This window comes from Netta rufina (assembly GCF_964035555.1).
Source record: "Netta rufina genome assembly, chromosome: 4".
Classification (NCBI taxonomy): Eukaryota; Metazoa; Chordata; class Aves; order Anseriformes; family Anatidae; genus Netta; species Netta rufina.
This window is the reverse complement of record NC_140127.1, coordinates 50971231-50993110: the sequence shown is the minus strand read 5'-3', so window position 1 is coordinate 50993110 and position 21880 is coordinate 50971231. Positions and strand designations below refer to the sequence as shown.

The 21880-nt window shown below is 41.0% G+C and overlaps 1 protein-coding gene across 1 annotated transcript in view; it reads right to left on the bottom strand.

Annotated features, from left to right (window-relative positions):
- Window positions 1–21408, bottom strand: part of GABRG1 (gamma-aminobutyric acid type A receptor subunit gamma1) — a gene marked incomplete at both ends in the record, with an annotated part of 58982 nt that extends 37574 nt beyond the window's left edge. The window contains one exon of the mRNA XM_084285620.1: window positions 21317–21408. Within this exon, the coding sequence (XP_084141746.1) occupies window positions 21317–21408 (92 nt within the window). The remainder of the gene's footprint in view (window positions 1–21316) is intronic.
- Window positions 21409–21880: the final 472 nt, after the last annotated feature.

Below are 21880 nucleotides of genomic sequence, written 5' to 3'. Positions count from 1 at the left end.
GATCATCAATGAAGATATTAAAGAGGACCGGCCCCAGCACCGAGCCCTGGGGGACGCCACTAGTGACCGGCCTCCAACTGGACTTGGCTCCATTCACCACGACTCTTTGGGCCCGGCTACCCAGCCAGTTTCTAACCCAGCGAAGCGTGCGCCAGTCCAAGCCAAGAGCAGCCAGTTTCTTGAGGAGAATGCTGTGGGAGACGGTGTCAAAAGCCTTGCTGAAGTCAAGGTAGACCACATCCACAGCCTTTCCCTCATCCACCCAGCGCGTCACTCTGTCATAGAAGGAGATCAGGTTCGTCAGGCATGACCTGCCTTTCATAAAGCCATGCTGACTGGGCCTGATCGCCTGCTTCCCCTGCAATTGCTGCATGATGACTCTCAGGAGGATCTGCTCCATGAGCTTTCCTGGCACTGAGGTCAAACTGACAGGCCTGTAGTTTCCCGGGTCTGCCCTCCGGCCCTTCTTGTAGATGGGCGTCACGTTTGCTAGCCGCCAGTCGATTGGAACCTCCCCTGATAGCCAGGACTGTTGATAAATGATGGAAAGTGGCTTGGCCAGCTCCTCTGCCAGTTCCCTCAGTACCCTTGGGTGGATCCCATCCGGCCCCATCGACTTGTGCACATCTAAGTGCCGTAGCAGGTCACCAACCAGTTCTTCATGGATAATGAGGGCCACATCCTGCTCCCCATCGCCTTCCACCAGCTCAGGGTACTGAGTATCCAGAGAACAACCGGTATTGCCGCTAAAGACTGAGGCAAAGAAGGCATTGAGCACCTCCGCCTTTTCCTCATCTCTTGTAACTAAGTTTCCCCCCACATCCAGTAAAGGATGGAGATTCTCCTTAGTCCTCCTTTTTGTGTTGATGTATTTATAGAAACGTTTTTTGTTATCTTTAACGGCAGTAGCCAGATTGAGCTCCAGATGAGCTTTGGCCTTCCTAATTTTGTCCCTGCACAGCCTCGCTACTTCTTTAAAGTCCTCCTTAGTGGCCTGCCCACTTTTCCAAAGCTTATAAACCCTCTTTTTCCTCCTAAGATCAAGCCACAATTCTCTGTTGAGCCAGGCCGGTCTTCTTCCCCGCCAGCTCGTCTTTGGGCACGTGGGGACAGACCGTTCCTGCGCCATTAAGACTTCCCTCTTGAAGAGCGCCCAGCCTTCCTGGACCCCTCTGCCCTTCAGAACCACCTCCCAAGGGACTCCACCAACCAGTGTCCTGAGCAGCTCATTCCTCCAGTGCTAAAGTTTGCAATCTACATTACTCATCCAGCATATTTCAGGGAACTGCTATGGGCTTCAAATCAAGCAAAGTGCATCAGACTGATAGCAGTAACTCTGAGAGTCACACAATCTTCACAAATGGACACTGGATAGCAATTATTACTGAGGGTATGCAATTCATATAAATCAGTTCTAATGTTACCATAAGCATAGGTATTCCCGTAAAGGAAAGGAATCAAAGAATTGTCCTTGTACCAATTTGTATTGTACACCAAAACTAAAAATGTATTTCTACATTATTAGAAAAGGATTTTAAAGAGCTTCTAAATTACAAGCATACTGCACTCAAGGCTAAGGCTGGAATTTTTCAGTAAATTTCCTATAGGAATGAAGACCACAAGGATGTTCCACAACACTACGATTTCATAGAGAAAGAACAGAAAAAGTCAGGAAAGGACAGAGATGCCTGGTTGTTATTGTAGTCCTTCATGGGAATGCACCAAAATATACTGTATCCAAAAGACCTTGCACCACCTCTCACATAATGCTATTAAGTCTCGCTGAAACTCAAGACTATCACCATTGTAGTAATTTCTCAGTAGTTTCAGGATGCCTGCTTAGTCAGGCAAGTGCAAGAGGGAGCTGGCAACAATTCAGTAAGTTTCCAGAAGGTGAACAAAAGGCACTGCTTGGATATCAGGATTTTCATACCTAGCTTGCTGCAAACAAGTCACAAGAGTCTATTATAGCTGGAAGTAATAAGAAATCTAAATACAAGGTTCACCATCAGCTTCCCCTCTAACAACCCGAAAAGTGCTTTCATTCTCTTAAATTGAAATGTACCTTTTACTGCACTACATAGACATTATAGAAATGTCAGCTATTAAATATTTAACATTCCCCATTAGCAGGATACCACTAATGGGAGTGCTAAAAGAAGTAGGAAGTAAAGTTTTGTAAATGTACACTCCTTTTCCCTCAAAGCTACCTATTGCCATCTCTTTCATGTTTCATTACCACACTATTTTATTTATTTATTTATTTTTGGCCTGGTTGTACTTTATGTCATCTAATTACTACATAAATTATCTTATGGTTCATCAGAGTGCAGAGGCAATCCCAGCCTTTCCCTGAGGCATTAAGATGATGATGAGTAAAACTTAACTTATGAGCAGCTCTCTAAGGAAGGAAATGTTCACTACAAAACTGACCATTGTGTCTTATTCTTTTTGTTCCCTATTCCTTAAACAACAGAAAGTACAAGGAAACTACCAGAGCTCCATAGTTGACACAGAGTGATGAGGACACAGTTTTGTCTCCCTTTAATGTTCTTTTATGCATCATCATTATTGAAAGTAGACTAGATTTAGCCAAAATGAATGGTACAAGACATCATGCCAAATGCCCATGCTGACCTAAATGCAAAAAGAGTTACAACCATGATACGTCCATGCACAGCCACTCAAATACACTGCCATTTTGAAGCGTTCGTTTTATTTATGGATTTACAAGACAACTCATATGGGAAGGGACCACATGAAGTCTCTAGTCCAGCCTAAAGGTCAAACCAGGTTGATCAGGGCTTGATTCAGTCAGGTATTGGAGACATCCAAGGAGAAAAAACAGTACTACCTCTCCAAGCAATCCACTCTCCACTTCTCTTTTTTCTATAATGTAATATCTTTAAATATATTTGAAACTAATAAAAATAAAAGAAATATATAAGTACATATCAGATTTGTACTTCCTGTTTTGCTTAATGGAAAATCTCTGGACATCTACTTTTAAAACTTTGAAATATAAAGTACTATGAAGATGCGGACACTGATAAGTTTCTGAAAGCTATTAATAATACAATAGCAGGGTGAGATGGAAAAATTCCATCCCAACATCCAACAGCTTTTCCAGACACTACTAAATAAATCCTTTTAAGGTAGTTCTTTTATCAGGATCTGTTTCTTTTCTTCCATACCAGTATGCTAGCTCAAGACCTTGTGACTTGTTCATCCATTACCTAAACAAGCAAAGGAACCAGTGCAGATTAGAAATAAATATATCCAAATGTGGAAGAAAAGACACTATTGCTATTCCTAATTTGAGAGGAGACATTCTCACTCTCTCCAGTCCTATCTAACTAGCCTTTACAGAGATGACTGACTGCGACATCTTGCTACCAGAACACCATCCTTTTAATTTTTGTTTAGAATGTGCCCAAGACCACTTTGAGCAAGCAATGAAGACTATAATCTCTCTGCAATGGTAATGGCAGACATTTCTGCACTTTTGATTCGAAAGCCATAGCAATTGATTTGCAAGTCACACAAGAGAGATAAGACAGGAATGGTGTTGGCTGGAAAAAGGAAGTGAGCAGAATATATAGAATATCTTCTGTATGCGTTCCAGTGAAACAGAGCACACAACACCTGCCAGTTGGAGTAATCCATTCAGAGATTTGGGGAAAGTTGCATAAAGCAGATAATTCCCCACACAGAGCAAATAGACACGTGAAGGGCAAACAATGGATATACACTAATTTCTAGGAATCAGAATTACTAATTCTTGTCATGCTACACTGGTTTGACCCACTCTGTTTCAAAGGTAGAAATCCCTTCAGAATTACAGTCAGCAGGATTTGTTGAGATGTTACCAGGATCTAAATGAGGCTGGTACACTACATTATTTAAAGAAATATTCACATAGGAGAACAAGTTGGTCCAAAACTGTTTATCTTTGGCCTAATTACAGAATCACAGAATTGTCTAGGTTGGAAGAGACCTCAAGATCATCAAGTCTAACCTCTGACCTAACACTAGCAAGTCCTCCACTAAACCATATCGCTAAGTTCAACATCTAAACATCTTTTAAAAACCTCCAGGGATGGTGACTCCACCACTATCCTGGGTAGCCCATTCCAATGCCTAACAACCCTCACAGTGAAGGAGTTCTTCCTAATATCCAACCTAAAACACCCCTGGTGCAACTTTAGCCTGTTCCCCCTCATCCTGTCACCAGGCATGTGGGAGAATAGACCAACCCCCACCTCTCTACAGCCTCCTTTAAGGTATCTGTAGAGAGCGATAAGGTCGCCCCTGAGCCTCCTCTTCTCCAGGCTGAACAAGCCCAGCTCCCTCAGCCGCTCCTCATAGGACTTGTTCTCCAGGCCCCTCACCAGCTTCGTCGCCCTTCTCTGGTCTCGCTCAAGCACCTCAATGTCCTTCTTGTAGCGAGGGGCCCAAAACTGAATACAGTACTTGAGGTGCAGCCTCACCAGAGCCAGGGACAGGGGGACAACCACTTCCCTAGACGTGCTGGCCACATTGCTTCAAGCCAGGATGCCGTTGGCCTTCTTGGCCACCTGAGCACACTGCTGGCTCATCTTCAGCCGACTATCCACTGATACTCCCAGGTCCTTCTCCGCCTGGCAGCTTTCCAACCACTCATCTCCCAGCCTGTAGCTCCGCTTGGGGTTATTGCACCCCAGGTGCAGGACCCGACACTTGGCCTTGTTGAGCTTCATACAATTGACCTCAGCCCATCTGTCCAGCCTATCCAGATCCTCCTGCAGAGCCTTCCTACCCTCAAGCAGATCTACACACGCACCCAACTTGATGTCATCTGCAAACTTACTGAGGGTGCACTCAGTCCCCTCATCCAGATCATTGATAAAGATATTAAAGAGGACAGGCCCCAGTACTGAGCCCTGGGGAACACCACTGGTGACTCGCCTCCAACTGGATTTGACTCCATTCACCATGACTCTTTGGGCCCGGCTATCCAGCCAGTTTCTAACCCAACGAAGCGTGCACCAGTCCAAGCCACAAGCAGACAGTTTCTTGAGGTGAATGCTGTGGGAAACGGTGTCAAAAGCCTTGCTGAAGTCAAGGTAGACCACATCCACAGCCTTTCCCTCATCCACCAAGTGCGTCACTTTATCATAGAAGGAGATCAGGTTCGTCAAGCAGGACCTGCCTTTCATAAACCCATGCTGACTGGGCCTGGTCACATGGTTGCCCTGTAAGTGCCACATGATGACACTCAAGATAATCTGCTCTATGAGTTTCCCTGGCACTGAGGTCAAACTGACAGGCCTGTAGTTTCCTGGGTCTGCCCTCCGGCCCTTCTTGTAGATGGGCGTCACGTTTGCTAGCCGCCAGTCAACTGGGACCTCCCCCGATAGCCAGGACTGCTGATAAATGATGGAAAGTGGCTTGGCCAGCTCCTTCACCAGTCCTCTTAGTATCCCATCTGGTCCACCCATATGGTGGATCCCATCTGGCCCCATCGACTTGCATACATCCAAGTGCCGTAGCAGGTCACCAACCATTTCCTCATGGACAGTGAGGGCCACATTCTGCTCCCCATCCCCTTCCACCAGCTCAGGGTACTGGGTATCCAGAGAACAACCGGTTTTGCCGCTAAAGACTGAGGTAAAGAAGGCATTAAGCACCTCCGCCTTTTCCTCATCTTTTGTAGCTAGGTTTCCCTCCACATCCAGTAAAGGCTGGAGATTCTCCTTAGTCCTCCATTTTGCATTAATGTATTTGTAAAAATATTTTTTGTTGTCTTTGACGGCAGTCGCCAGATTGAACTCCAGACGAGCCTTTCTAATTTTATCCCTGCACTGCCTCACAACATCCTTATAGTCCTCCTGAATGGCCTGCCCCCTTTTCCAAAGATTGTAAACCTTCTTTTTCCTCCTAAGCTCAAGCCACAATTCTCTGTTCAGCCAGGCCGGTCTTCTTCCCCACTGGCTCGTCTTTGGGCACGTGGGGACAGACTGCTCCTGCACCATTAAGATTTCTTTCTTGAAGAGCACCCAGCCTTCCTGGACTCCTCTGCCCTTCAGAACTACCTACCAAGGGACTCTACCAACCAGTGTCCTGAACAGTTCAAAGTCAGCCCTCCAGAAGTCCAATACAGTGGTTTTACTGGTCCCCTTCCTGGTTTCTCCAAGAATGGAGAACTCTACCATTTCATGGTCATTCTGCCCAAGACAGTTTCCAACCACCACATCTCCCACCAGTCCTTCTCTGTTTGTGAAGAGAAGGTCTAGCGTGGCACCTCCCCTGGTAGGCTCACTAACCAGCTGTGTCAGGAAGCTATCTTCCACGCTCTCCAGAAACCTCCTAGACTGCTTTCTCTGGGCTGTGTTGTGCTTCCAGAATATATCTGGGAAGTTGAAGTCCCCCACGAGAACAAGCGCTGACAATTTCACAACTTTTGTCAGCTGCATGTAGAATTCTTCATCAGTTTCCTCATCCTGGTTCAGAGGTCTATAACAGACCCCCACCAGGATGCTTCCCTTGTTGGCCTTCCCGCTGATCCTAACCCATAGGGACTCAACCTTATCTTTCCCAGCCTCAAGTTCCACAACATCAAAACTCTCTCTGATACAGAGAGCCACACCACCACCCCTTCCATGCTGCCTGTCCCTTCTGAAGAGCCTATAACCAGTCATTGCAGCACTCCAGTCATGAGAGTGGTCCCACCACGTTTCCGTGATGGCAACCAAGTCGTAGCCTGCCTGCCGCGCGATGGCTTCCTGCTCCTCCTGTTTGTTACCCATGCTGCATGCATTAGTGTAGATGCACTTCAGTTGGACCATTGCCTTCTCTCCCAGCCTTGCCATTGTTCCCCCTGGCACAGCTCTAACAAGCCTTGTTTCAGCCCTGTCCCCCTTCTCACCTAGGTTAAAGCCCTCTCAATAAGCCTAGGATCTCCTGGCCTAGGATCCGTTTTCCCCTTAGAGATAGGGACCCATCTGCAGCCATCAGGCTGGGTGCCGAGTAAAGTGCCTCATGGTCAAAAAACCCAAAATTTGTACGTTGGCACCAGCCTCTGAGCCACGTGTTTATCAGGTGGGCTTTCCGTGTTCTCCCTGTACCCCTCCCTGCCACCGCAGGGATGGACAAAAATACCACCTGTACTCCCGCTCCATCTACTAACCATCCCAGTCCCCTAAAGTCCCGTTTGATGGTCTTCAGATTTCTCTCTTCAATGTCATCACTGCCAGCCTGGACTATTAAAAAAGGATAATAGTCAGAGAGGCGATCCAGGTTGGGAAGCTTTCTGGCAGTGTCCTGATCCTGGCCCCAGGGAGGCAGCAGACTTCCCTACGGGTAGGATCAGGCTGACAAATAGGTCCCTCTATTCCTCTGAGAAGGGAGTCACCCACAACAAGCACCCTTCTTTCTGTCCTGGTGGAGGCGGTCCTGAGGCATGGAGTTGACTTCTTCGCCCTAGGCATCCTCCCGGGTAGACTTTCTACCTCTTCCTGCTCGCCCTGCCTGCGCCAACTGCCGTGCCTCACCCTTCTGCCGCGCCACGCCACACCCTGTTTGCCCATCCTGTTAGCTGCCGCACCACTCCCTTCTGACACACCACACCCTATTTGCCCATCCTGGTCACCACACTCCTGGTTGCTCGCGCTTCCTAGGGGCACCTTATGAACGGCCGGGGGGCGGGAGGGCACTGTTGGCTCCGCCTTTGCTGCTGGCTCCGCCTATGCCTCGTTCTGGCCTCATTCACCTCCCTCACGAGGGCTGCCGGGTCTTGGTGGCTGCCTCGAGCGGGCTTGGTGCCGGAAAAATTAGTCCTGCCTGCCCAATCCCGCACTCTGCTGCAGAACGCGTCTGACCCAGAGCCGATTGCCTTAGTAAGTCTCTGTGCCTCTTAATTCACTTTTCAAAGGCCATTTTTTCCCCAGCTTTTGGAATGGGATAAAGAGCAAGATAGAAGGTTATAAATTTAATTCCAAACTAAAAAGATAAAGTGTTAAATTCAGGTATGCCATTGAAATATAACAACAGTTAACTTCAGCTTAACACTATTTTACTTCTTTGCAGTTGAAATAAATCTTACAAACCCATGAAGACTAATGCTAATTAACTCCACCCTAACTTTAACAATAGTACTTTCCTCTCTCTCTCATAGCCCAGGGGAGAAAGGCAAACTTAATTAAAGAAGAGTTCTTTTCCTTTCCCAGTTTACCTAAAGATTATTTCACTGTACACAGATCATCACACTTGATCCTCTCTCCATTTACTATAAACTATATTTTTTTCAACAAATTTCACTCAGTAGGTCTTTTTCAGACTGTCTGGAGAGACAAAGATTCAGAGCAAATATATTACATCTTTACATTCAAATATTTCTAGGTTGACCCTAATTTTTAGAATTCTCTAAGTATGAAAGTCTTAACTTCTTAACATGCTTGTTGTTATAACATTTCAGCTAGCCTCATAAACTTAACAGTAACTGCATGTATACAGTGAACAGTAATTAGGCACAAAGTGCCCTAATTATGCTCTCTGTCCTTCAACTAATTGGAGACATTACCATGACTAATAAATCCCCCAGCACAAGCAAATAATGAATGAATAAGTCTTTTCAACATCAGGCAGCATGCACATCTTCAGACATTAATATCACCGGTCTTTGTTCTACTTTAAGTATGAGAAAAAACAATCAGATGAGCTTTAACTTGCAATTAACATCTGTCAGGTTATATAAGGAACTGAAAAAAAAAAAAAAGGATATAGTGAGACTGCTGCTACTGCCATTTGCATCAGCATATGAAAGTATTACACATAGAAGTACATGGATAGCATAGACAGGGTATTTAAACACAGCTGAGAATCAATTTCATTACCCACTCCCAGGCTCTTCTTCTCACCCAACACACACAAGGGTTCACAGTTCTCCAGGTAGGGTTGATCTATGGGGAACCTATAGACTTTTGGAGAAGCAATAGAGAATGGCCAGAAAACCTGTATTATCTCCACTGACATTTCATGCCTTCACTTTCCTCTGAGTAAAATGAGCATAATCCCATTTTACTCTAGAAGCACTGCTAACTCTCTCCTGTTGGTAAACTGGACACACTGCCTTGCACAGAGCATTCCACTCATCTGACTCTCTGAGACAAACTAAAAGAAGAACAGAAGTCAAAGCTGAGGATGAAAGAGAAAGCTCCTTTTAATGAGCAGATGAAATAACATTTCCATTTCTAAAAGACCAGTCTCAAGTCTGCTCTTCTGGCTGACAAATGAACTGGTTCAGCAGCTAAAGATGCATGCAGAGGCTTTACAAAGAAAAGGAAAGGATAAGGGGAGGAAATCAGTGTTCACAAACCACAGCCAACTAATAGATGTCTGACACTGGATGTAGTGACTGGAACCTGAGAAAGGAAGTTCCCAGCACACATTGCCTGCACAGCTTTCAAAAGGTTGCATAATGATAGATAGAGCACAAATGTGAAGACCATGTCTTCACAAGACATCTTCATCTTGACAATAATAAAGTCCACAACAGAAAGTTTAAAAACTTAAACGATTCCACAATCAGTAATAGCACTTTTCTGCTTCTTATATGTAAGGTCCTAGCAGCCTATATATTTTGATATATTTAATGCAAGAAGCAACTAACAAATCATAAAAAATGCTTGAAGACAGCTGTTATTCACTGTTTGTGCTTCCCAGCATATTAGTTGTATCTCCTCTAAGTATAATTCAATTTAACTTCTATTTTACAGTACTTCAAAAATAAATAAATAAATGATTTTCAACTTTCAGACAAAATGGTAATGTTTCCCAAACTACAAACATGAAAGAATACACTCATGGTAAAAATACGACTTCAGAAGTCTGTCAATATCCTACAATTAACCAGACAATGTTTCACAATAAATTAGTCCAGACAAAGGTTTCCAGGTCAGGCTTCCAACCTCTCAGACATCTAACCAGACATGATTTTGCTTCAGAACACCAAACATGATAAGCTTGGATACAATACAAAAGTGTATTTCATGGCCCCATCAGTAAGAGTTCAGATGTCAGATGACCTAGTCAACTATGAAAAAAGACCTAAAGCATTGCCAAAAAACAAAGCATGGGATTTGACAACCCAGTATTCAAAGCCAAGCACTTTTACAGGTGCTGGTTCTAATTCTGAAGGTAAAAAGGCAAGTTCTTATATGTTTCACATGAATGACCAAGGCATAGGGCCACGTATAGAAGAAAATCTGAACTGTAGAAGGATGACAAGTTTAAACATTGCCCGAGACAGAAGAGACTTCATTACAAATAGTGCAAAATACATGTACAACTTCAACATGGTAGGAAAGAATAATTGCTCTTATCTGAGCAATTTAAAATATATAATAGCATATTTTTTTGGATCTACCTAAGATAAAACAAGAACCTGAAACAGATTTGCAGTATCCTTCAGGACTCTGAGTCCTGCACATACAAGAATATCACTTTTTCACAGCAATACCAATAGCAGCAGAACCACATAGTCATAGAATCATAGAATCATACATGTAGAATATCCTGAGTTGGAAGGGACCCATAAGGATCATCAAGTCCATCTCCTGGCACCACACAGGTCTGCCCAAAAGTTTAGACCATGTGACTAAGTGCATAGTCCAATCGCTCCTTAAATTCAGACAGGCTTGGTGCAGTGACTATGTCCCTGGGGAATGACTGCTAGAATAGGACACAACAACATTTTTTCCTCAAGGACTTTCCTGAATTTTTTCTTCTGCTTCTACGAGTACTGTATTTTTTTAGACATCTCTCCAAAACTTCAAAACTTGATGACTGACTTCATACTCATTTGGTATATGAAGTTTCTGTAGAACTCTTTTGCACTTCATCATCAGCTTCTTCACCGGTATGCTTTATTCATGGCAGAAAATTCCTGGGAAAATACTGGAACTGCAAACAAAGAAATGTGGCTACTGAAAACATGTATCTGGGAAGCGTTACTAGCTCTTTCTAATCCTGTGAGATATAGACTCACTGGCATATTCCTTCATCTTCATTCTTCTTAAAGACATTCTCTTGACAAAAACATCTCTTTTATTTTTTCCCCATCCATTTCATCTCAGGTGCTTTTATCAATTTATTCCCTTTCCTCCTGTTGTTATTTTTTTTTTTTTTTGCCTTCCCAGAGTCTGGCATCTCGTTGTGTGTCAAAATGCATTTCTATCCCACTGTATCCATTTCTATCCCAAAAAAGTATCTGTTTTACTTAATATAGCTTTTTAAAATATTTTTGCAGTTTACCTACCAGATACCATTAGGCTGATTCTTCTTCTGTATATACATACTTACTTACGTTCTTCGCTTTCTCTAATATCATGTTTTCTGACTATTCATAATTTCTTGCCTTGTTTCCTCTTTCCCTTCTCCTTCACAAGTTTTGACTGAAGGGATGAATTTTCCCCTGAAACCAGCATTAAAATTATCAGGGAAAATAATAATGATAATAATAATTAAAAAAAAAAAAAAGATTCTTATCATAGAGAAAAAAACACTCAATTTTTAGGTTAAACTTAATAAAGAAGTAAAGTTTACTTACCTATTTGATAATTGGTAAAGATTTGTTTAAGAAAATCACCTAACAAAACAAAAGCTGGCATTTCAACAATTCATATAATCGAAAGTGTTGCCTACAAATTTGAGTGTTTAGACTACCAGACTCATGGCATCTTAATGCATATCACAAGCATCAGGTGATCAAGCTTTTCTGAGTCATTACGGCTTTGAAGTGCACCTCTGAAAGATATGAAACTTTTCTCCCACACACAATAAGTTCAGTACAATTAATTTTAGTCTCAGTAAGACCTTCACTTAAAAGCATTATCACATTTCTTGTAAAATGATCTTCAACATCTCGGTGGTATACTAATATAACAAAAACTAATATGAACAATACAACTAGGCTTAACTCTGAACACTTAACAAAAGCACTACCTGACTCCAAAGAACATTTATAGAAACATGATTTTCTGAAGTTCAGAACAACAGGTATTATTAAAGATATGATACAGAAGATTTTTTTTCTGGGACCAACACAAATTGCTCTCCTCCTATGTCAACTTTCATGTAATGTTATATTATTTCAAATGACACTTGTCAAATTTGTTCTTATTAATTCAAATGACTTCAAAGTTCTCACAGAAATTATCATCTGGACTCAAAGCATCGCAGTTATTCTTTATCCACCAGTCCCTACACATAACACTGAGTTAATTTTCTCTCATTGAAAGTTCATCCAATTATTGATATGTTCAAACCAGTATAACTGCCATCTCTGCTTCTACCAAGTTACTGTCCAAAAATTAATTGAAAATTTTCCACACATTTATCTATCCACATACAGGTAATTCTCTGTGCCAGTTCAGAGCTACTGGTTTCTCAAACATATTAAGTTTGATAAAGCATTTTGACCACCTTAGTAAAAATAGTAGTTTACCTTCATATGTGGTCACAAAAATACTCTTCCCAGTTTTGTAAATCTGATTGGGACAAGTAGCTGTTTCTGCACCTCTGCACCCCTTTTCTTTTACACTATAAAACAGAGAGCAAGAACCTCGTATGAGTGAGATAGCAAACAATGCTGGGGGGAAAAAAAAAAAAAATGTAATTTGCTAATTCTTGCTATTTCCCACAGAATCACACACTTTAGAAAAGACCTTGGGAAGTCAAATTCAACTCAAAGGAGGGCTCATACTGAATTCAGAAAAGTATGATTAAAGCTTAACCCATTTGGGTCTTTGAAAACTCCAAGGACAGAAATCCCACAGCCTTAATGGACATGTTCCACAGCTTATCTATCCTTATAGTGTGGTGTTTTTTTTCATTACACCTTATTGGGTCTTGTCCTATTGCAATTCTTCATCATTGTTCTTTATTCTCTTACCACTCATTACTGTGAAGAGGCTATCATTGTCTTCTTAATCACCTTCCTGTAAGTGCTAGGGGTTCCTGTTGGGTCCCTCAAAGCCACTTCTTCTGCAGGCTGAACAAGCCCCAGTCCCACAGCCTCTCACCTCTCATCACAGGGAAAGGTTTCCTGCCTGACCAGCTTGACAGCCCGCTGCTGAGTTCTCTCCTGTTTAGACCCAAAAGTGGATGCAGTATCTATATGTGGTTTGGCAGGTGCTGAGCAGAGTGAGACAGTCACTTCCCTCAACCTCCTGAGTACATGCCTGTTCAGCCCAAAATGTTGCTGGCCCCCTTTGCTGCTAAGGCACCCTGATGTCCACCACAAGTTCCAGGTCCTTTCTGGCAAAGCTGCTCCTCAGATAGCAGTCCCCAGCCTGTTCCGTTGCCTGGGGGGGGCTTCTGGCCCAGCTGCAGAACTTCTTATTCATCCTCAACAAATTTCATAATATTCCTCTCAACCCATTCTACCATCAGCTCTGGGGCCCTCTGAATGGCAGCACTGCCATCAAACATATGAACATAAGCAATCTTTCAACAAGTTAAAAACACATAATTTTTCTTCAGCAATGGCTATACTAACATCATTGTTCCTGATGCTCTGAGCAGCTCTTTTTCTGCCCCAGACAAGTGAGAAACCAGGACACATTTATCACTAGTCCTCTTTTCTTCACACCAATTATTCTATGTTCTGATTACAAACTTGCAGAATGTGTTGTGTGTTTTGTTTTGGCCAACAAAACCTCTTAGGGATAAAGTGCATTCTGCCATTATATTTTTTTTTAGAGAAATATGCATTTATGTTCTCCTACCAATTGTCTTCTAAGGAGAGTCTTCCCACCATTATATGCAAAAGAAAATAAAACTTATCAAGAAGATAAAGTAGTTTTTAAGAAAATTGATACTGCCTTGACTGAAACTGAAGTGTAAATTACTAAAATTCTTAGGGAGATTTATTTCAGATGGATTTGAATGAAACCTAGCAATGGACATTGTTAAGTTTTGCCTTCTCATTTGGTAAGTCTCACCTTTTTTGTGGGTTTTGGTCAGACCATGCAATCAAGCAATTAAAACATAAAACGCCATATTCCAGTGCTCCTTCAGACCAAATAGCAGGGAAGAAATTGAGCTTCAGAGAACAGAAGATAAAAGGATAACCATAGCAAATTATAGAGTCTAAGTAGATATGACTGAAAAGAGACAAATGGCACTAAGTAAAGGACAAAATGTTCCCAAATTACTAAGAAAGGACATGATGATGAAAAGGCATCACCTCTGGATACCTGGAGCACATTAAGCACAACAGTATCAGACCTCCTCGGAGTTTCAGACTAGAATCATCACACAGAGACAAACAGACATAAATCCATGTGCCACATGTCAGCATCCAGTTCAAGAGACTGCAGATCTTTATCTGCAGTTGACTGATGAAAGGTTAATTATCGTCAGGTTCAGAATGAACTGATGTATTTTTGGTGTGTTAAGTGCTTTGATTGAAGAAACGTTTTCCAGAGTAGAACTAGACCTAAAACAAACCTAACATAAATGAATACTGAGATCCATAACCTTAATAAAAAGCAGTTACCCTAATTAAATGCCACCCCACAGCCACTATAACATTAATCAAATCACAAAGTCAACAGTGTTAGATTTCAACTTTAAAATGTCTCCTGCATCACAAGAAATATATAAAACAAGTTCTCCTTCATGAGGTAGTTTCAGTTATATAAGCTACTGATATTTATGCATACTCATGCAAACGTGTTCTAACACAATTCATAGCATATTTCCTGCAAAATCTTCAGGTAACTAGGAATCTACTATAGCCCTTCACAAAAACTAGCTTCTTAAAAATACTTCCAAGTAATGACACACACCTGAGCAAGCACCAGTCTTCTTCCCTGGGAGTTTGAGAAATATATATAGGCTGTAGTAGCAACAGAACTAGAGACTTGTATTGAACTGCATACCATAACTGCAGTGTATAGGTGAATCTGGCTCAATAACATAGAAAAAGCCATACACCTTCTATAAGTAGGCAATGACAACTTATACCCAAGAGAAAGAGAGTCAATGGGTTCTTCTGAATTTTTTGTGTAATTGTTGTGTAATTGTTATTAGGCAATTGTGGACTAATCCAAAGGTCAATGAAATTAATGAATAATCATACAAAGAGGCAAATATGCTCTTTAAGGGCTAGTGACAATACCTAAACCATGCAAGATAAAATTTGCTGTCTGTCTCTGCAAGCAAAATTCTCTCTTCCCCAGTGTAATTTATTGTGTATTAAATATAACACATGTATTTTACAAGAGAAGCATTCCACCTCTTGACAGATGGTGGATAAAGTTTATGACTGTCAGAAATATCCCCTGCTGGATGAAACCTGCTGGCCATCAGATCTTCATCAAAAAATCTAGATCTTAAGATATGGCTCCATAGCTCACCTGCAGCAGGTCTGACACAGTCTGGTACATATTCAATGTCTATATGTTGGTGAGGTCAAGTACATTTCTCCCTCAAGGAAAACTTAGGGAATAGTTTATTTTTAAAAACATCTACATAATCTATTCTACAATGTAAATGTGACATTGCACAATGAAGAGAAAACAAAAAATTTGTCATGACTTACAGTGCCAGAGTTAGCAACCTAAATTAATACTTAATATTACAACTTTTCCTAATATAAATTCCACCCCGCTGAACTTTATTCTGAAAGATAAATTGGAGTATAATATTACATTATTAATAAGAAGACTTAATCCCTCATGGTACACTGCCTTAAATAAGAATAAAACCATATTATATGAGCAATCAGCTACTTTTTAAGCCTTCGAATAATTTCATCCAGTGGGGATGTATCTTGTGTTACCTCAGATCTTTTCTACCTTCAATTTCTGTCTATCTTCTTGAAAACAAGAAGAATGACTGCATATAATTTAGGACCATGGAAAGACATTCACACCCGACCAGGAATGAGGAATGCAGTAGCACTGAAAAGGATTTGAGAATCAAGGCAAAAATCAAAAAGAACACGAAGTACACCAGGGCAGTACTGGAGCTAATCCCGGGATATATTATCTCAGCAGTATTAAGCAGGAGTAGGGAAGTAATATTCTGTGTGTATATACCATTAGTGAGGCTAATATTTGTATAATCTACCCATTTTTGAGGTCTGCTCTTCAAAGAAAAATTTGAAAGGGTTTAAAAAATGTCTAAACGAATAATTCAATATTTGCTGAAGAAATTTAAGTAGCTCAGTTTACTTATCTGAGAGAAAAATGTAAGCTGCTATCAAGTTGCCTCTTAAACTATATATACCAAGGAAATAATTCCAGCTGTAGCTTGGGTAAATCCAATTTAATGGAAAATTCCACCCTGTGCTGAATATCTCTGATTGTCACACATTTGTATAAAACTTTCATTTTGGACTAGATCACTCACCCCATAAATACTGCTATGGACGTAACTGCACATCAGTTTCTCATCTCTGAGAGGTGAGGAAGTTTTTCGAAGCAAGGAAGTAATCCAAACATGTCATGAAAGACAATGGTGAAAACAGAAAACTGGATGTTTTATAATCAAGATAGTGATTCCCTTTGGATGTTTTATAATCAAGATAGTGATTCCCTTAAGAATCTCAGGATTAATTTGAGGTGCTCTGAGATTTCTTCAAGGTGCTGCAGACCATGCTCCATTCCTAAGAGCATCTGCAGCCATGGGTCCACACTGTGAGGTTGCCCTCACAGAGGTACAAGAATCAGAGGTACAAACAGGGTCACGGTTTTCCCAAGAGATGGACTGAAGCACATCAGATTCAAAAGTGGCTGGGACAGTTGTAGCATGTGGTAAATGGAAGAGGAAAAAAAAAAAAAAAAAAAAAGAAAAAAAAAAGAAAAAAAGAAAAAAAGAAAAAAAGAAAAGGAAGAGAGGAAGAGAGAAAGAGAGGAAGAGAAAGGAAGAGGAGAGACTTTTTCATCTAGCAGAAGAAGGCAGAAAATCCAGTGGCTGGAAACTAGAAAAACCTCAGACTAGAAATATTGTAAAATACTTCACTGGATTTCTTCTTGTTGAGTGTGTGTGCAGGGGCTTAAAACAGTTATACTGAAGCAACAAACCTGATGCAGAAGTTAAGTTCTGCATCTTCATTTATTCTTATGTTGGACCAGATTATCATAACAGATCCTGCAGACTTGAACACACATCAATGAAAGCATATTTTATGAAGTATTTATTTTCATCTTTGCCAATCATTAGGATTTCCCTCTTTGAAGCAAATTCCATTCTGTTCAACTCCTTGGAGCACTGGAGAGACATATCTAGTCTTTCCAGCCACCTCTATCACAACATCTTTTTCAGTGCATGATTTACCTTTTTAAGTCTAAATATGTAGAATCAGGTTTTTACATAGGCCAGTAGGCCACTGAACTCACCACACTATTTTTAGATTTATTAATAGAAGCACTCACATGTGTAAAACTGCAAAATCAGGATTTCCATGTCATCAGCAGATTAATTCAATTGCATTTGAGCTATTCTTCCTTACAAATTTTTACTATTAAGTGAAATTGTCAAGAAATAAAGCTTAGCACCACTGCCATCCACCACCCTTTCAAAGACTCTTGTCAGTGTGCTACATACTATTGTTTGTAATCATAATTTCTCTCTGTCACTTTTTACCACACGTTATGATATTATTTTAAGTGCATAATCAGTTTAGTATGCCATGCAAAAGAGGACTAAGCAAGTAATTTAAAAGCCCAGACACTCTTCTCTCATAAATGTTACTATCAAAAAAAAAAAAAAAAAAAGGTAGTTTGTTCATCTTGGCAACTTGCAGACTCTTATCTTTTTTTCTGTGAGTTCAAAATACATGACCTCTTCAGCTATATATGATAGCACAAACCAGTGCAACTTACTTTCCAACTGCACATATGCCAAGGTATTCCTGCATACTGTCCATAGAAACTAGGTGTTGCATTAAACCCAAATTTTGTTCCTCTGTAACTTCAAAGAAAAAAACTAGTCCTTTTATCCCCTTGTAATTTACGTGGTCAGACATGTATCCATTAAAAAGTTGACCAAAGTCAATGAGTGCTCACCTTTAACATTTTCTACCCAGCTTAAAAAAAAAAAAAAAAAAAAAAAAAAAAAAAAAAAAAGTTTGACTTGGTAGCAAGCAACAATATTTAACAAGCAGAAAGTTAAAAGCAAATGAAAATGTTGTTTAATTTACTATGAGATCATTTTCAGATTGCTATAGTTTGAAGATTTCCTTTAAATCCAATAAAGGAACAGAAAATTATGCATAAATAATAGTCATTCTTGATATTTAACTATTTCTAGTTAAATTTTATATTAACTCTGCCAAAAAAGATTATGAACTGTTAATAAAATAAAGAACTTTTTAAACAACTGGTTCTACTAAATAACAAGTTCTTCACTGTCACGTCATGAAAAAAGCATATATGAGTAAGGATAATAATGAATAAACATCGCAGATGTTCAAATGAAACACTAAATCACTATTATCAAGCATTAAGAAACCCATGTTGTTATGACAGGCTTAACTCTGATCCATGAATTTATCCAAGAAGAAAATGTAGGCTGTATTATATAAGTATTTTCCTACGAGATGCTATGAAATGGAAAAGAAAATATTAGTTGACATTTGCACCTGCTGACAGTCCCATTGTGATGGGGCATTTATAACTGCTTTTTAGAACAGCCACCGCCAAAACTAAAGAGAATGTATGGCAAAATAAAGTAAACCTTACATATACTGTTATATATGCTGACCGACAGATATCATTCAGACAATGTCCTCGTTAATAAGCTTGATCTTTTGGTTAGCCCTGAAGAGGTCAGGAAGTTGGACTCAATGATCTTTGAAGGTCCCTTCCAACTGAACTCTTGCTCTACTCAGTAAAAAAAAAAAAAAAAAAAAAAAAAAAAAAGTGACAGTTTAGCTGTGCCTGTATATTTAGAACTAGGAAAACAATATTAATTTTATTATCAGCCCTTATGGTCTCCCAAGAAATATCTGTTTATTTGAGATTACTAAGTATAATGAGTGTGCTGAACTGCTGAACTTGTAGGACTGTGGTGACTGCTGGGTAACTACTTTTTTCTTGCACATACCTGGAAAGGATCACTTCTGTAGAAGGTAGACAAGCTATTGAAGACATCCCTCTTCAAAATACCAGCTCATGAACTTACACCGAGTGCAATGACAATTCTGGTCTGTTTGTGGTGTGTGTGCAGAACTAGGGTAAAACAACTGTTTTACAGATCAGAATTCAACTGTTGCAAATTCCTTCAGTGAAGGTGTGCTATGGCGTTGGGGGCAATACACTAAAAATGGTTGAAATCAACTTCAGATTTCCTTTCTTAGGCTTTAGTTCCACATGTCATATCTGCAGTAACTTTTACCCACACTCGACACAAAACAACATATATAACTGAGGGTTGGAACTAGATGGTCTTTAAGGTCTCTTCCAACCCAAACCATTCTATGAAATGCATACGAAAAGTTATGCAATTTGCAGCCTTTAAAAACCATGGCTTGAAAGATGTTTTGGCTCCTGTAGGATGTTTTTGGAAAACCAGCTAGAATTGGTGTAGCCTAGTCTATTCTTGAGAAAAGCATTGCTTCTATGTTTTTTCATTTGGACTTCAATGAAAAGCTCTGGCTGAAACTACAGAAAGGCAGCCAGAGAAGAGAAATAGTATTTCCATCATACTTTGTGGCAGGCTGCTAAAAGGTGCTAGAGCTTGCAAGCTCTCTGCAAACACCCTGAGTTGTAATGCAATACACATCAGAGAATCGGGATCTGAAAAACATGTCCATTTGTGGTTACGTTAAAAAAAAAAAGAAAAGAAAAAAAGTCTCTCAACAGAGACACTGTTTTCCTATGTATTCTCTGGATGAAAGGCAAGGCTGAAAAACGTTGATTCAGATAAGTGCCTATTTAAACCAACGGGCGCATTTTATCTGAGATGTTCTGAAGCACAAAATAAAAAGATGCATGTAAGTTACTCCTTTTTCTCACTGAAGACTTCTCATCAACTTCTTTATAAATGCGACCATTAATGAGATGTAAACATAATAATCTAACACCTAGTCTTATAATCACAACCACACTTTGACAAACAAAACAACAACAACAACAACAACAAAACTTTTTTTTTTTTAAGCTAGTCCTTCTCCTTTGTAACCAAGCCTTTGAACTGATATATTAGCATGCATATTCTTTTCTCTCAAACCACTTGATAATTTCTTTCATACCTGAGGTACAATATGTTCATTAAGAAGCATTCTGAAGATGCACAGCTGCACTGGTATAATTTCCATCAATGCTTTTGAAAAATATTTCCATAATATGCCAAGGTTTTAAAAGACAGAATAAGAAAAGTATAATCAGTAGGGTTTCTAAATAGGATAACACAGCAGCCTTCGGAAGATGAGAGATGAGCTGAGATGAACACACTTCACACGATTGATAAATGATCATTCAACATGAGGAAGGGGTCTACATTCTAATAGATTTTTAAAAAAATGTTTATGGATTCTTTTTTCTTTTTCAGCCAGTCTTTATACTACATATCTGATATAGCCTCTTGGAATGACAATTTGGTTTTCCTTTATGAAGAAACTGAGCAACAACTGAATACCATTTCGATACTGCTTTGTTTTTTAAGGACAGTATAACCTGTGGAATGATGCACATTACTTCTGAATTATTAAAACCGTTGAACGATCAGATTGCCTTTTGTTAATTTTTTTACGGGCACTACTAACACACAACAGCACCAAACTGTTGTGTCTTGAGAGCCCTCCAGCCCAAATTTCACAACTCTCCCTCGGAGGGCACATCTCCAACTTGGCGGACTTGAGCAGCAGCAGCCCGGCACGCGTGGGCCCGATCCCGCAAGCTGGGGCTGGGCAGGATCAAGGCCAGGAGGCACTCCCGGCTGCGAGCACCCCACTGGCTGGGGAAAAAGAAAAAAAAAAAAAAAAAAGTAGCAGCACTAGCAGCACCACGAGCGGTGCCAGCACCCTGCCATCCGCGGCGGGGGCAGACTCTCCCCACCCGTGGGAGCGCAGCCGGGTCGGGGGTGGCTGTTTGTTGCGCCGGCCGGGTGATGCGACGCTCCCACGAACAAGTGGGATGCGGCAGAACTTTTACTTTCCCGGTGCCGGCTTCCCCCGCATCTAAAGGAAGCACCTTTAAAATTTTATTATTATTATTATTATTTATTTATTTAAGTTTCTCAGCACGCCTCATTCCCTTCCCCAAGCCCGGCCGGCACCTCCCCGGGAGGAGACGGGCTGGCGGTGGCGGTGCCCGGCCGTACTCACCCGCTCCCCAGCCTCACGGTCAGCAGCAGCAGCAGCAGCCGGGCCCCGCGGCGGCGGCTCCAGAGGGGCGCGGAGCCCCCCCACGCATCCATGGGCGTGCGGGAGCTTCTCCTTTCCCCGACTTTTCTCCGGAGAGGCTGGGGAACGGCGACCCTGCCAATCCCACCGTCCCCCCCCCCCTTCGCGGCACACGGCAGGCAAAGGGAGGGGAAGGAAAAGGGGGGAAAAATAAAATAAAACACCCAAACAGGTAGGAACCCACTCTACAAGGACCGAGCAACTCGCCCAATAGGCTCATCAGGTTGCTCCATAAATTATCCTAAAAACCGCCGGGCGAATCAATCTCTAGCAGAGGTGGAGCCTCCCTTACTAGAAGGGAAACATGCTTGGAGGAAAGGGTGGCATTGATTTGCTATTTTCTCCAAAGAGGGAAATAAAACATCTTTAATATATATGTGTGTGATGTATAAAATATTTAATATCTATTTAAAGCTATATATAATATATATTAGGCTTTTTAATATATATGTTAGTCTTTTTTTTTCGCCTGAGGGGCAGCACTTC